The following is a 15,289-nucleotide window of genomic DNA, read 5'->3' as shown; positions in this document are numbered from 1 at the left end:
AAAGAACTAAAAATAAGCATTAAAAATATATTTATTTAAATACGCTTCTTTCAGGTTTGTCGACGCTCATATGATGGGACATGTAATTTTTGAAATACCTGTAGGGTACAGCATCATAATTAAAACTTTTAATAAATTATTGTCAAGTCAGAGAGAACTTATTTCCCTACGTGCCTTCCTTTTTTTTCTGATATGCGCCTCTCAGACATTTTCTGTACACCAACGATGAGATAGTGGTACGATCCCCAAGCATTTGATTAGAAGCATCATAGAAATTTGCCAATTCTTATCGGAACGACTCACTATCTTTGAAGATCGTAGGGGTGGGAGTGAGGTGGTTATGTTCTTGTGGCACTCCCTAGAAATAGCATTATCTTTTGTCCATTTATTCCCTCTACCTGACTGAAATTTGCATTAGTTCATCAGGAAACTAAGCATGTGGGTGCAAGAAAAGAGAAAATTTATCTTTTGGTGATTTGCCCCCCCCCCCCCTTCAACTCGTGGGACCCCGCTGAGTAACACCCTCTGCATCCCCAATGGAGGGCCCTGTGTACAAATAAAGAGCTATGAAGCTTTGGTTCCATGGTAAGGTGTTAAAAGATGAGTGCACTAAATTCGTGGAGTCGATATCAAGAATTCAGTAGATAATTATTGTTGAGGAAGAACATGTTTCAAACTAATACAAGCATTAATTGGTCTAAAGAATGTCACAAAAAGATATAAAGGTATAATTTTTGTAAAATATTGCTTTTTTTTAAATTTTGTCCTAATAAGTTTATATTATATAATAACTGAGTCAGATAATTTTGAAGAGAAATGCAAAAGAGAAAAAATGACAGATAAAGATATAATTAACATCTCTCATGTTACCAGTGAAGCTACAGAAGTTTAACCAACTTGAGAAACGGAGAAAAAAATATTCCGGACGCATTTAAGACGACACCAATTGATTAATGATAGTAATTCCCATTTGTACAGAAGTTTTCTTTAATAAAATTCTTTAAAAACAAAAACAAAAATCTATTCCACTCTATTTCCCAAGTTTCCTTCTAAAACTTTTTACTACTTAAAGCATATCCACCAATAGAAAAGTTTTATTATCGTTAACTATACATTGACTATGAGCAAAACTGAAACTAACTATAAAATTTATTAGAATTCTGGAAAAGATTCCATTTGTGATATTGCATGTTTTGTTTATTATTATGCACTTACTATTGTTGGTATAATATTGATATTCTTTGTAGGTCGGAAATGTTGATTATAAAATAGCGCAAAAAAGGTGTGCATTCAAAAAATAGCAAGACATACATCACCAAAATATGATGTTCAAAAAAATAATTAGCTTTCTATCTCTAGGGCTTGAACTTTATTTTTTTCTTGGTAAAGAGGCTTGATTTTTGATCTAAGGCCACATTCAAGATTTTATGCTTCTGTCCAATAGATATCATGATTTTGATGAATGGTTTGCTCATTCCAAAGCAAGTGAATATGCTTATATTAAAAATTTTATTTCTACTTTTAGGGCTTTTGATTTTGAATTTTGGGTGATACACTACCACATGCCTATGTTTTTATTAGAATTTTTAACCTTGAAAATAATTAATTGATACCAATCAGAAAGTACGCTTTAATGAGGTTTATCTATAATTTTATCAATATACTTCAGATAAGCTTTATACTCCACACAATTTAAAAAGAGAAAAAAAGGCAAATAAATGACCAACAACAATTTACTTTTTATATATCTTTATTAAAAAATATATAAAATAATAATATCTGCATTGCAATAGCAATGTGTTAACCTTACGTATAATCCAAATGACAGACAGTGAGTCACGAGACGTGCAGATCTTGTAACAACCTTCCTTTCGCGAAGGCTCACATATAATAAAAATAACGTCTTCGACATCACAGCTCGGTATATGCAGTAATAAAATAAAACACAGTAAATGAGAATGCTTAGAATTTACAACACTTATCATCCAGACCTCAATGGAATGGCTTTAACACTCCGGGTGGAAACATACGATTGGTCAATATCATTCCAGAACTTCGTTATTTCATTGGTTCTTATATATCCTTTGCAGGGAAAAGCAGTACAGCATCATTGATGGCTTTGGCAACGTATTCCACGTTTTTGTCGTTGAGGCCGCAAATGTTGATTCGGCCAGCAGTTGGCAGGTAAATATGATATTCCTGGATTAAATATTTCACTTGCTGTTCTGTTTGTACAAAATAAAAATAAAACATCAGATTAACATTTAATGAATTGGCAGTGTGATGATCAAATCATATTAATGTAAAAAAATAGAAACCAATGTAAATGGTTACCCCAAATCTTTCAAGTATACTCATTAAGAAAGGTATAATTTTACACGACATAGTTATGCTTATGCTATTTAACACAATATAGTTATGTTTTTTTCTATTTGAACTTGTTTTACAACGCTAATTGTATCACTTTGAAGATAAATTAACTATCACGAAATCATTTTTTATTTATTAATTCTCAATCAATGTACATTAAAACTGATGTTAAGATTGTCCAAATTTGGTAACCTTCTCCAATAAACTATTATGTTGTATCTTTAAAAAAATGAATTCTCGAAATGGTACAATTCGGTTATAACAGTGACCAAAAAGCGTCAAGAAAAATTTCACCAAATTATGAAAATGTATTGAAGTCGCGAATCGCATGCTATATAGTTTGACGATTGAAATCTCCAAATTGGCGAAATTTTTTATTGGCGCTTTTCGGACGCCGTTATAACCGACAAGTACCCTCGAAATTATATAGTTATTTGAATTTCACGAGAAACTGCATCCCTTCACATTGGCATGAAAATTAAAATTCATTTTTCTGTCTTCTCGCTCATGTGGATCATGCTTTGCTATTATTGGTTTTTATCAAACAGAGAAATGTTTAAAAGCCGTGGAATTAATAAAAGATTCCAGTTTTATCAGAGTTGCTTTGAATGACGTATTCTACCATTCAGTAAATAGAATTTGTTAGAAGGCTGGATACCCATAGTCCTGTCAAGAAACCTGATCTTGTGGATGCATTTTAAATCCCCATATTTTTTATAAAATTTAATATTAAGATTACTTTTATTGTTGTTTAATGTAACAAAAATCTGGCCAAAGTTGTGATAATTCAAAGTGTGGCTAACTTGAAATGAGACATCTGTCATTAAACAGGGAAATGTCACGGACTGTAATTGTAATGGATATCAGAAATGTTGTATTTAAGCATTTGGAAGTCAAATTACTTATGAAGAAAATGGGTCGCAAGATCGGTTGTGTAGAATTATGCATAGATCGCTTGTCTAACAAAATAAGAAGCAATATTGCTTATGTATGTATTAAATAATGATAATCAAGACAATATGACATTTTTAGATGATGATTTTATGATTTTATTATCTTATCAGGATTATACAGAATAAAAGTGCAATATGACTTTCAAAATTTGTGTATGTATCTCACTTCTATCTGTCATATTGTTTCTTAGGAAGTGTAGTTTATAAAATATCTGGCTATGTCCTGTTTTGTGATCATTTTCATAACCCAATTGTTTAACTGATATTTGAATAACATTTGAAAGAAATAAAACTTTCACTTATCAAAATATTAATCAATGAGTTATGAATGTAAAATTGGGTCACTTTTTTAAGGTAATAAGTAACAAAACGACATAATATAACAGTCTGGTAAGCGTAACAAAATTTAAACTGATAAAGCAAAATAAATCGAATTTATATTCGTTACGAATATTTGGACACGACAACCGTAACTGTGTAGAAGCCTGATGTCAAGAGAACTTTGTTGATTTCATGACTTTGTCACTGTACTGGTACAAAATGCTCTTGTTCTATATCATTTTTTACACTCAATTTGAGTAGAAGTGTTCTGGCTATAAAAGTCTATCAAATATCAAACAAAAAAGAATTTTGTCAAACATTTCACAGAAATTATTAAATATTTTCAAATTAAAAAAAGATATGAACTACAAATTTTATTTGTGTTTTAGATTTTAAACAATAACTAATCTACCTTTGCTTTGTGGAAAGTATCCCCGATGTTATAGCGAATGATTTATTCAATAATCATTTTCTTTTGTTACCTGTGAGTCCTGAATAACAGAACATTCCAATCTGTCTAGTGATGTGATCCCAATCTCCGGGTGTTCCCAACTCTTGAAGTTTGGTTCTCAAAGCCCAACGCATCCTCTTGATTCGAATAGAAATGGTTTTCAGTTGTTTCTTCCTATGACAGTAAAGAAAAACATTTATTATTTCGGAAAAACTCATGCACAAAATTGCACAATATGGAGGATTAAAAATCTTATCTTAAAATAATGAAATCGATTCAAATATCTAATGATTTTACAGAAATAAGCGAAAATAATTCAGTACTAAATAAATATTGATTCGTTTTTTAAAAGCTAAATGATATTCCTAAATATTAAAATATATGCTTTTTTTAATTCACTGATCAAATGAATACAAACTTTTGTTTTCTTTTTTTTATTATTAAAGATAAATTTTTATGCAGAAATTTGTGTTCATTAATAATGTGAAATTTCCCGTTTGCTGTTTTTTTTTTTATCATGTTGTAAAATGATTCCATTTGGGAGGGGTGGTGGTAGATGTCTAGAATGGCTCAGTTTGAACATATTAAAATCCAATTTTGAATCATTTACAGGATTTTTTGAAATGAGCCTCATAATCTGGAACTGGGGTGAGATGAAGAGCGCGACACCTAGAAATTTAAGATCTGTTTACTAGTGCATCAAGCTCAAATAAATGGTGATCTTTGGCAGCATCGTTTCGAATAGAGAATCCAGCAAATACTTATACCTATGGCCATAGATAGCATATGGTGTCTACAAAAATCGAACGGAGAATCGAACAGAAATTTAATCATCAGAGTACCAAGGGCCATAGATGACAGATAACGTCTACGAAAGGAAAAAAAAGAGACCGAGAATTGAACAGAGATTTAACCATAGGTCATAGATAACAGATGGCGTCTATAAAAATCGAACTAAGAATCGAGCAAAGATTTAACGACCGTAATATTGACGGTCATAGATAGATGACAAATGCCTTCTACGTAAAATCGAACTGAGAATAGAGCAAAGATTTAATAATCAGAGTACCGATGGCCATAGATGACTGATGGGGTCCAGAAGTATAATTGGGCAGCAAATAAGAATTGCAACATCATTAAAATAAATACTTCGGCTTTATTAATAATTTATTTCATTTGCCATTTTAATGAAAAATATACTAATAAAGAAAGTTAATAACAGAGACAACAGAGTTTTATAAAATAACATGTTATAAAATACGATAAGAAAGTTGTAACTGCTGGAAATGTGTTTGATAACCTTCAGAATCAAATCTTAAATAAGAAACTTTTAATTAGTTTTTACACCAGTTGGTAGACGAAATATCGTTTATCGTCTTAAAGAGAAATTTCATTCTCTTGGTATCACTATTCAATCATAGATTTTGTTTTCAAGTGGTTCATTGTTAATTATCAGATCAATGGTTTTTTTCAAACTTCTGATTTCATACTTACAAGAAGTGCCCACCAAAATTTCCCCAACATTCCAAACACACATGTCTTATAGCAACAATAAAATATCCATCTAACTAAACTAACATTGATTCTTGATAATCTGGGGTTTGCATGTGCAAATTTCAAATTTTGCGTTAGAATAATATTTAAGTCAACAATTTTACAATCGTCAATTCTAATGGTCACTTGCACAAGCATACTGACCAGTCATCGATGAGTCTGTTGTCATTGAGAATCCTGGTGGCAATGCCGGCTCCGTGGCGGGGTGGATTGCAGTAGTTGCCTCGGATCATCATGGTGATGTGAGAGCGGACGTTCGGAATGACTTCAGGGTCTTTGAAGACTAGCGTCAAGTTGCCCACACGTTCGCCTGAAAAGATCCACTTGTCTTAGAAAAAATGCAAAAAAAGAAGAATGTGAGAGAATGCGTTTGTGCTAGGATTTGCTAGCCAAAATCAACTGAACTTCGTGACTAATAATAACAGATGATAATAATGGAATGATTAGTGATTCATAGAAAGAATATTTCATTTAGTAGTTATTTCACGTTCGAAAATTGGCAAATCAACACCATAAAGAGAGCTATCAATCATGATACTAGATAACTTGTTTTATCAAATTTAATAAAGAACAGTTAATGTATGAAAACATAGTGTGAAACTGATGATTTTCTCTTGGGTTTTTTTATTAATGATAATGCCCTTAATTTTCCATTTCTGTAGGATTTTAGTTAACCATATATATACGAATCATCATTTTCTAAATTTAATTGCTTATTTCCTACACTATCTAGATGACATCTTCTGTTTTGGGAAATTTGTCATATCATTACAGATACGCTTCTTGTTTTTCAGTAGAGCCAACTGGGGCCAAGAGTACGACTTAGCTATTCACGCATCACATTCGCTTGCACAACCCCTCTTTACAGGGAGGCACATTCACACATCTCACAGATAGAACAGATGAAGAACAACCCTTCCCGAACCGGGACTCGAACCCAGGACGCCCAGATCACGGGGAAGACGCGCTACCCCTATGTCAGGACGCCGGCAGATTAATTTTAGTTCTTATATAATAATTGAACTGAAATTTCTTTATAAAAGTGATTTAATTTAAATTTAAATATGAATTCAATTCTTTAATCCACAAATATCCGATGCACATATTTGACGCTTAAAGGGCAAATTAATAGTATAAATATATTTTTCCAATACACGAATCTAAGGAATAAATAGGGAATCACCTTCGCAAAATGTCTATATAACTGATTGACTTCATGTGTCTTTATAATTACAGAAAACAAAACCACTTCCTTTCAAAACGCTTATATAATGAAATGAATGCAAATGAGAGTACTGTCTAAAGAAAGAGAGGGCATTGCCTCATAGAAGTACTGTCACAAAAAAGAGAAATCAGTTCAGTTCAGTTATATTAATATTGCGTTTTATAGAAATAGTAGAACAATAGATCAAAAATAGTAGGAATTTAATATATATATATATATATATATATATATATTCTTAATGAACGAAAACAGACACATTCGATGCATAACCGGACTGAGGAAAATTCATTCGTTGCATTCGGTTAATTTTAGTTTAGTTATATTAACGTCCCATCTTTAAAGCAACCTTAGGGCTATTTTGGGACACCTTACCATTTTGAACCGCGGACAGATGACGAGGACGACACCTGAACTGGCAACTTCTCACTAAACTTCCACATTACACCAGCAGGAGGACGTTTGGTCCCAACAGTTAAATCGTACACCAGACCCGCTTACACGACGGTTCTTCAGTGGAACACAAAAAAGAGAGAGCACTGTTACAAGAAATTACATGTCAGCTTACATTTCAGTACGACATCCTGACATTTTCCCTTTAGTAAGATGCAAAATGGGTTATTAAACCGGCACATGCAATGTATGTCTCATGCATGTATATCATTTTTGCGTCCCTTATTTCGTTATAACGACTATTATTATTGCTCTGTAATTAATGCTTATTTTTAATTGAAAGTTTCATAAAAATGATTATTATTATCTTTCAATTATAGAGATATTTCATGTTATTTGCTCACTGTAGAGTCCCATGTTTTTGGAGAAGGACTGGGCACACAGCAGTTCGAAACCTCTGGAAGCGAAGTAGCGGACTGGCCAGGCGTCTTTCTCCAGATCGCCAGAAGCGATGCCCTGGTAAGCGCAGTCGAAGAACGGGAAAAGACGTCTTTCCTGCAAGAAAATATGAAAGTTGAAACATTGGATAGGAGAAAAGTGAATAAATGTTAATGATCATCAAATGTGCTTGTTCTCAAGATTGTAAGCAATAACACATTGGTAGTATTCTTTTAAATGTAAAAATGGATCGATTTCTAGATAATTTTAATACTTTGTTGCTTTTGTATCATCCTATGTAAGTGATTAATTCTATTTATTCATGGATTTTAAAATCTAATAATTAGGATTTTAAATATTAATCATTGATTTTGTTGTATTATATACATTTTACATAAAATATAAGATAATATTCCAAAAGATAGCAAAAACAAATGGAAGTTCCCTTTCAAATACAGACTTATCCCATGTTCCGTTTCTGATTTTAAAACATCATTGCTAAGCTCGCTGCACTGATTTCCGTAAAAATCGGTAATGGATTGGATGATCTAAAATGATTTTAATTTATAATTATTTTTCATTCTTTAAAGGTATATGTTAATACTAGAAGAATGAATATCTATTTTGGATGTCATCGAGATTGGAAAATATTTTAAAATGATGTCTACTGCATAAATGAATGGGTGGATCCTAGCACAGCCCACCTCTTGGCGTCTTTTTGAATTCTCGCCAAACGAGTGGCGATAACGTCGTAAATGTGTAGATGGATTTTTTCTTTATTTTTTATTATATGTATTTATTTATATGTTTATTATTTTATTATTTATTTATTTATTTATTATATTTATTTTTTATTTTATTTATTTTATTTTATTTATTATTTCTGGCCTTCAAGTATCGTTTTTTAATTGAAAAATAATAATAATAACAAATATTCAATTAGTAGTCAACTTGGCGGGATTTCAAATAAGTCGCCAAGAGGTGCGCCCATCTAGGATTTTACCCGAATGAATCCCTTTATATTAGGTGTATGATTTTTAAGTCAATTGCTAAAGATTCAGAATAAGAATTGCAATCTGTAAATGACTAAGATAAAAGATATTTCCCTTCAGTGATTTGAAAAGGTGGGAATCTTTTCTCTTCTTCAAAATCCCCTCATTTAAAGGACATTTGAGATTTCAAATGGTTGTCTGTTGAGATGAAAACATTCGATAATAATAAATGCTAAGAAAAGTTAATAATAATACTACCATGTTCAAATTTTTATTCAAACTTATAATTACTGCTAAAATTTTAGACAGCAAATATTTATTCATTAAATTGTTTAGTTGTATTGTAAAAATTTAATTGTAATTAATTGATTTAATGATTGTAAAGTTTTGAAACTATTAAAATATTACGTAGTCATTGAGAGCAAGCAGTAGGAAATGAATTAAAACTGATTGCAAAATTCTGGCATTAAAAATAAGAAGAAAAAAGCCGAGCCAAATAAAAAATAAATAATAATAACTGACCTGCATGACGTCAGCAATTCTCATCCATTGGTCTTTCGATGGGTCTATTCCAGTTGGGTTGTGAGCACAAACATGAAGGATCACAACGGAACCTGGAGGTGCATCCTTGGAAGGGATAAAAAGAGCTTATCTATTAGAGTACTTTTATTATATTTTATTTGCATGACTTTAAAACATTTAGAGAGAAAGTATCATAATCAACAAAAAGGGATAGGGAGATTATAATGAATATCGACGTTTCAGACATCACAGGGAGGAGGGGTGTATGGTAACCCACCCAACAGACTCAATAACAAATAATGGCATTTTATTCTATACGAGACCACATTCGAAGCGTACACAAGAATAGTCTTTGCAGTAAACAGCAATACACGAAACAACAAATCGGTAATAAAGAGTTGTAACCGTTCAAATTTCTCAGAAAAATCTCTCTCGCAGGAGATAAGAGTTGTAATAAAGAGTTGTAACCGTTCAAATTTCTCGTGTGAAATCTCTCTCGCAGGAGAGAGATTTCACACGACTACTCATGCCTCTTAACTCGTCTTCTCCTCGCAGTGACTTCAACACTGTCTCCAAGTTTTTTATAATTTTCTAGACATGGCAAAGAACCTTTTATATAGGCCATTGAAACGTGCTAATGGAATTATCGCCAAGATTCTTATAGTTTCTGTATTTTTGATTTTGTCACCAAGAAGTCAACAAGCCCAAGGATCATTCACTCGTCATTAATTCAGAATTTAAGAGTTATCTGTAAAATTATCTTCCTTACTAGCATAACCTACTAGGGTGGAAAGCAATATTACAAATTTGGAACATTATCTGTTCGTGTGATTGTGAGTATGTACGTAAAAGGAACCCAGTTTTCAAAAATGATTAGTGTTTCTGTAACATGCTTTCCATTGAATATATTCTTTATTTAATGTTAGAGTCATTTTTACTATTAGCCAACGTCGGACGTCGCAATAATGTGGCGCTTGTCCATTACCATTCATTTGCTATAATAAACTTTATGTTGCAATATGAGTATATTGTAAATTACATTAAGTATTATTAAGTACTAGCCTCTTTTGACGACCAGCTGTCCGCCCAAAATATCAGTAGTACTGATTTAGTCATGTCAATCAAGTTGATATATGAAATGATACAACTTTGTTAAATGAAATTCAGTGTTTCAGATTCTTGTTAAAATGATAATCTAGGGTCGAAGTTTAAAATCATTCGATCAAAAAAAGACATCTAAAAGGCATTGACCCTGTAAAAAGATCACACTTTTACGCGGATGAAAGCTAGGACAACTCCTTTATTTGGGGTATGAGAGAAAGCTCTGGAGGGACCACACCCACTGGAAGTTTATAAAATTGTATTTGAATTTAATTCTACAGACAAATATTTCGTAGCAATGCTCGTTTCTCAGCTGATAAACCACCATCGTTTTTATATTTATTTTTTAAATTTCCCGCATCGTTCTGGCTTAGCCATAGGGTATAAACAGACACGAGTCATCGCACCACCATTGGTTTGTGGGAAAACATCGAAAACCTTGCTTGCATGTGAATCATTCATTTTCTATAATAAAAAAATTGTAGTTTGCTTAAAATGCTGCGCTCATTCTTGAATACTTACTCTTAAATCTTCAAGCAAGCCTTCTATATCCAAGCATTTCTTCATGGAATGCCAGTACCGATAGATTCGGCAAACAGCAAATCCGGCATAAGGAAATACGAGATGATGGCTGGCTGTAATAAAAAGAAGACATTCTTCAATATGAAATAAACGATACTTTCTTCAAAACGCGTGTTACTTAACAACTGCATTTATAAATACACTAGTTGATGCACCTGTCTTTGGTCAGAATTAAAATACTCTCAATATTCTTTTGAAAATTTTAGTTTTATATAAAATACTATAATATATAAATTTCGTTCAACGTATAACAGTTTTTAATTAAAATGAGAATATCAATTTAACCAAACGATTTTAAAATATCGTCAATAGCTAATTTTGACGATATTAATATTTTAACGTTATTATAATTTGAATTATTGTGTTGATATTTAATTAAAATGAAAATATCAGTTTAACCAAACGATTTTAAAATATCATCAATAGCTAATTTTGACGATATTAATATTTTAACGATATTATAATTTGAATTATTGTGTTGATATTTAATTAAAATGAAAATATCAGTTTAACCAAACGATTTTAAAATATCGTCAATAACTAATTTTGACGATATTAATATTTTAACGATATTATAATTTGAATTATAGTGTTGATATTTAATTAAAATGAAAATATCAGTTTAACCAAACGATTTTAAAATATCGTCAATAGCTAATTTTGACGATATTAATATTTTAACGATATTATAATTTGAATTATAGTGTTGATATTTAATTAAAATGAAAATATCAGTTTAACCAAACGATTTTAAAATATCGTCAATAGCTAATTTTCTCTTTAATTTTTTAATATTTATTATAAAAATACTTCAATTTTTGTCTACAAATACTGAATTATAAGAAAGGTTTTAATGAGTATTTGGGGATAATTAATTAATTAATTAATATTTAATAGGTACATAAACACACCTATAACTGTAGGTATATCTGATATGAATTATTAATCGTCTGCTTTCCAGTTTTTTTTAGTATTCTTCTAGAAGTGGAAAAAAAAAAGAAACAGAAAGAAAAATTTAATAAATAAATGTGGAATTCTTTAAAGATTCCCCATTGTCTAGCAACGAAGTATCCATAAATGTCTTTCATTCAAAATGGTCTCCAACTATTCGATAACATATTAAATTTTAAATAATAAATAATTTTAAATAATATTTAAATAATAAATAATTTTAAATAATATTTAAATAATATAATTTAATACATTTGTGAGAAAGTTACGCAGATGTAAAATTTTTAATTTTAAGATGATTTTTAAAAAAATATTTCTTCAGGAATAATTCGGGGATAAAAGGAAAATTTGTTACGAAAAAAGGGTGTAAATTCGATTCATTTCTAAATAATTGAATATTTAATTAACATTTGTGCATTTCAAATTTAATAATACTCTTTATAAATAATATGTGATCAAAGCCAGGATGAATTAGGCTTTCTTTTTGAATATACATTTAAAAAGTTTGTCAATATTCGGAGAATTTGATCTCAATATTTTGATCAATTTCTTCATTTAAAAAACGATATTTAATTTCACTTTTTGACATAATATATGTAATATAGTTGAAAATGGCGGGAATTGCATATATGATGAATAAAATAGAACAAAAGTCTTAAGTTAGAAGAAAGAGTAAAATTTGTTGCGTATGTCCTACATCAATATTGAAATCTGATCCTTTATTAACATTTGAAATGTTTGTGTAAGTCGTCATTCAGACTTAATGATATTGAGCCAGATTTAAAAATAACCAGAATATGTTATGACAATCATTTTTATGTTTAATTCATTTTTGGTCCAAATAATATGCTCCTGAGAAGATTCTTACTTCAATATTAATTGTAATTTGCTATGCAAAAAGTTATGCAACTAATTAAAAGCTATTTTAGTCGTACGTATATCTTAGTTTTCATCAGATATGTTTTCGAAAATGACCAAATTATCATATAGCATTCAGTAGATTTGTTTTAATTAATTGTCATGTATTAATATTATTATTAATCAGATTTATTTTTTAGATTAATCAATTTAGAAGTAATGCTTTGTTTACCATGGAGATTAGTAATTTAGTCAGAGCAAATAACTGCTTGGTGTACAAAGAAATTATTAATACATCATAGATTATACATCAACCAATTTCCGTTAGCTGCTTATTTACTGGATTCCTACAGTTAGATGAGCAACAAAATTCTTTATATCAGTGGACTTAAAACATAGAAGTGTAAACTACAAATGATACAATCAGATACAAATATCAGTTAAATCAGTTTGCCTGATTGCTAGCACGTTCATAAAATTAATTTTCATTGCAGCCTGAATGTTTTCATTCAAATCATATTTTGTCATACATTATTGATTTATTATAAAACTTCTATGCTTCATAAACTCTACTTTATATGAGTATGAAACTTACGCCAACATGGATCGGCCATATAGAAGGACTTTAGCTTGGCACATTTCACTAAGAATTCTGCGCCAACTCGTAAAGCTCCTGTACCTCCAACTGTCTGTACACCAAAAGCCTACAAAAAAGCATAATAATATAAATTTAAAAAAAGTAAGTAAGAAAGAAAAGAAGGAAAGAATGAAGAAAGAAAATAAATAAAAATATTTTAAAACTAGATGCAGTTAGGAATAAACTGCTGATCAGAAAGCAAGGATCATATTCAATACTTCTAAATTTAAAAAAAAAGAATTCTTTAATGTACAGATCAAGAAACTGAGACGAATTTCTGCTACATACGATAAATAAGATATTGCTTTTTTAATGCATAGATTTTTTTCAAAAGGATAAATGAAGAAAATACAATAGTTAAATTAATGATATTTCTTGAACCTAGCAATGACATTATCATCAAACTTGATTTGAGTGGAATTGCAAGATATTTTTTTTAAATTGAATATTTGTAATTCTCATTTTTACAGATTGGAAGACCCTTGACACCAGAGCGTCAAAACTCATTCTAATCCTTTATTAGTTGAGTAGGAATGGAGTAGTACACAACAGATATTGCATGTCATTGTACAAATAAATGTTGAATAGAAATAGTGATTTATTAAGCAAAACTTTGAAGTTTGGTTTTGTGAGAAAAGACAACTAGGGCAATCATCCTTATTAAACGATACAGTTATAGTGAACAGATATGAAAGAAACTTGAAAACACTATATGAAGAAACTTAAAACTTGATTTGTTTATTACGATTTTATTCCGAAATTCTTTAAACGAAATGTTGACTTGAAAAGCAAGACTTCAGATTAATGCTCGATTTGTCACCAATCACAACAAAATCGCACTAAATTTCCGTAAACACGCCAAAATTCCGCCGTTTTTGATGTTACAAGATATGGTAGCAGACAGCTTTTAGGCTTGTGATAAAAAAGTGCTAGGATGACACTGGGCGAAAAATCAGCCTAAAAAATTCAACTTTGGCAATCAATCTTAAGTTGGGGTTGATTTGATTTTTAGCCGAGAGCCTATTAATTCAGAAAAGCATAAAAAAGTATTATATGCTCATTATCTTTGACATTATTATAATAATGATATTGCCGCATTGAAACGAGGCAGTCGACTCTCAATGGCCGAATGGTCATAGCACTGGTCTCTTAATCAAGAGATCGTAAGTTCGAATACCGCAAGAGACAATGCGATTCACAGTCTGGGTAAGTATTTAATTCCTCGATTTTATGTTTTCTTTTATTTCATGTTCCAGAAGATTTTGGACATTTCTTTTGTTTACCAGGCAAGTGTTCTGGACTTTTCTTACTGTCTCCAGAAAAGTATTCTGGAACTTTCCATGCTAGTACAAAAGCAGAAGATCTGTCAGTCACTGTGTTCTCATTTCAGAGTTGAGTTAATAAATTGGTTTAGCTCTACTTCTTGTGTGTGTCATTGAGTTCCATACTAAAGTACCTACGTGACAATATATGGAGGTCATTATAATATAGTCTTAGAGAAGAGTGAAACAGAATTTTTTTTTAAACTAATAGATAGAAAGAAATAAGAGATTTATAAAAGAACGTTTATAAAATATATATGAAATTATCTAATGCCATGAAAATACAAATAATAAAAGAGAAACAAATAAAACATAAAATATAAAAAAAAAATGGTAGGCTTTCTAATTAAATTTGAAAAATTTATTATTTCCGTGGTTTATGGAAGATATGAAGCTTATTAGACTTCAAAACAGTTTGTTTACGACCTTCTGGAGCAGAGCTAACTGGAATTCTTCGACACGCTTCGACGCTGGTGCACTCATAAGCTCAGAGGATAAGAAATATATCTCATCATATCATGATTATTATACTTTCACAGCTATGGCTCAACGTGCTTGTCAGATTATTGGATAATAATCAGACTCATGGGACAATATTGGAAAGTTTGTAATGGTTAGCAAA

The 15,289-nt window shown here is 30.6% G+C and overlaps 1 protein-coding gene across 1 annotated transcript in view; it reads right to left on the bottom strand.

Moving 5' to 3' along the window:
- Positions 1–1,732: 1,732 nt before the first annotated feature.
- The window catches only part of LOC129969492 (aspartate aminotransferase, cytoplasmic-like), a 31,558-nt gene continuing 18,001 nt past the window's right edge, over positions 1,733–15,289 (bottom strand). Inside the window, exons 3-9 of the mRNA XM_056084092.1 lie at positions 13,304–13,412; positions 10,840–10,952; positions 9,217–9,321; positions 7,669–7,819; positions 5,794–5,959; positions 4,127–4,269; positions 1,733–2,225 (exon numbers count right to left, since the gene is read on the bottom strand). Of these exons, the coding sequence (XP_055940067.1) occupies positions 2,074–2,225; positions 4,127–4,269; positions 5,794–5,959; positions 7,669–7,819; positions 9,217–9,321; positions 10,840–10,952; positions 13,304–13,412 (939 nt within the window). The 3' untranslated portion in view covers positions 1,733–2,073. The remainder of the gene's footprint in view (positions 2,226–4,126; positions 4,270–5,793; positions 5,960–7,668; positions 7,820–9,216; positions 9,322–10,839; positions 10,953–13,303; positions 13,413–15,289) is intronic.

Source organism: Argiope bruennichi, chromosome 5, assembly GCF_947563725.1.
Source record: "Argiope bruennichi chromosome 5, qqArgBrue1.1, whole genome shotgun sequence".
Classification (NCBI taxonomy): Eukaryota; Metazoa; Arthropoda; class Arachnida; order Araneae; family Araneidae; genus Argiope; species Argiope bruennichi.
Note: the sequence above shows the minus strand (reverse complement) of the source record. Positions and strands in the feature narration are given on the sequence as shown.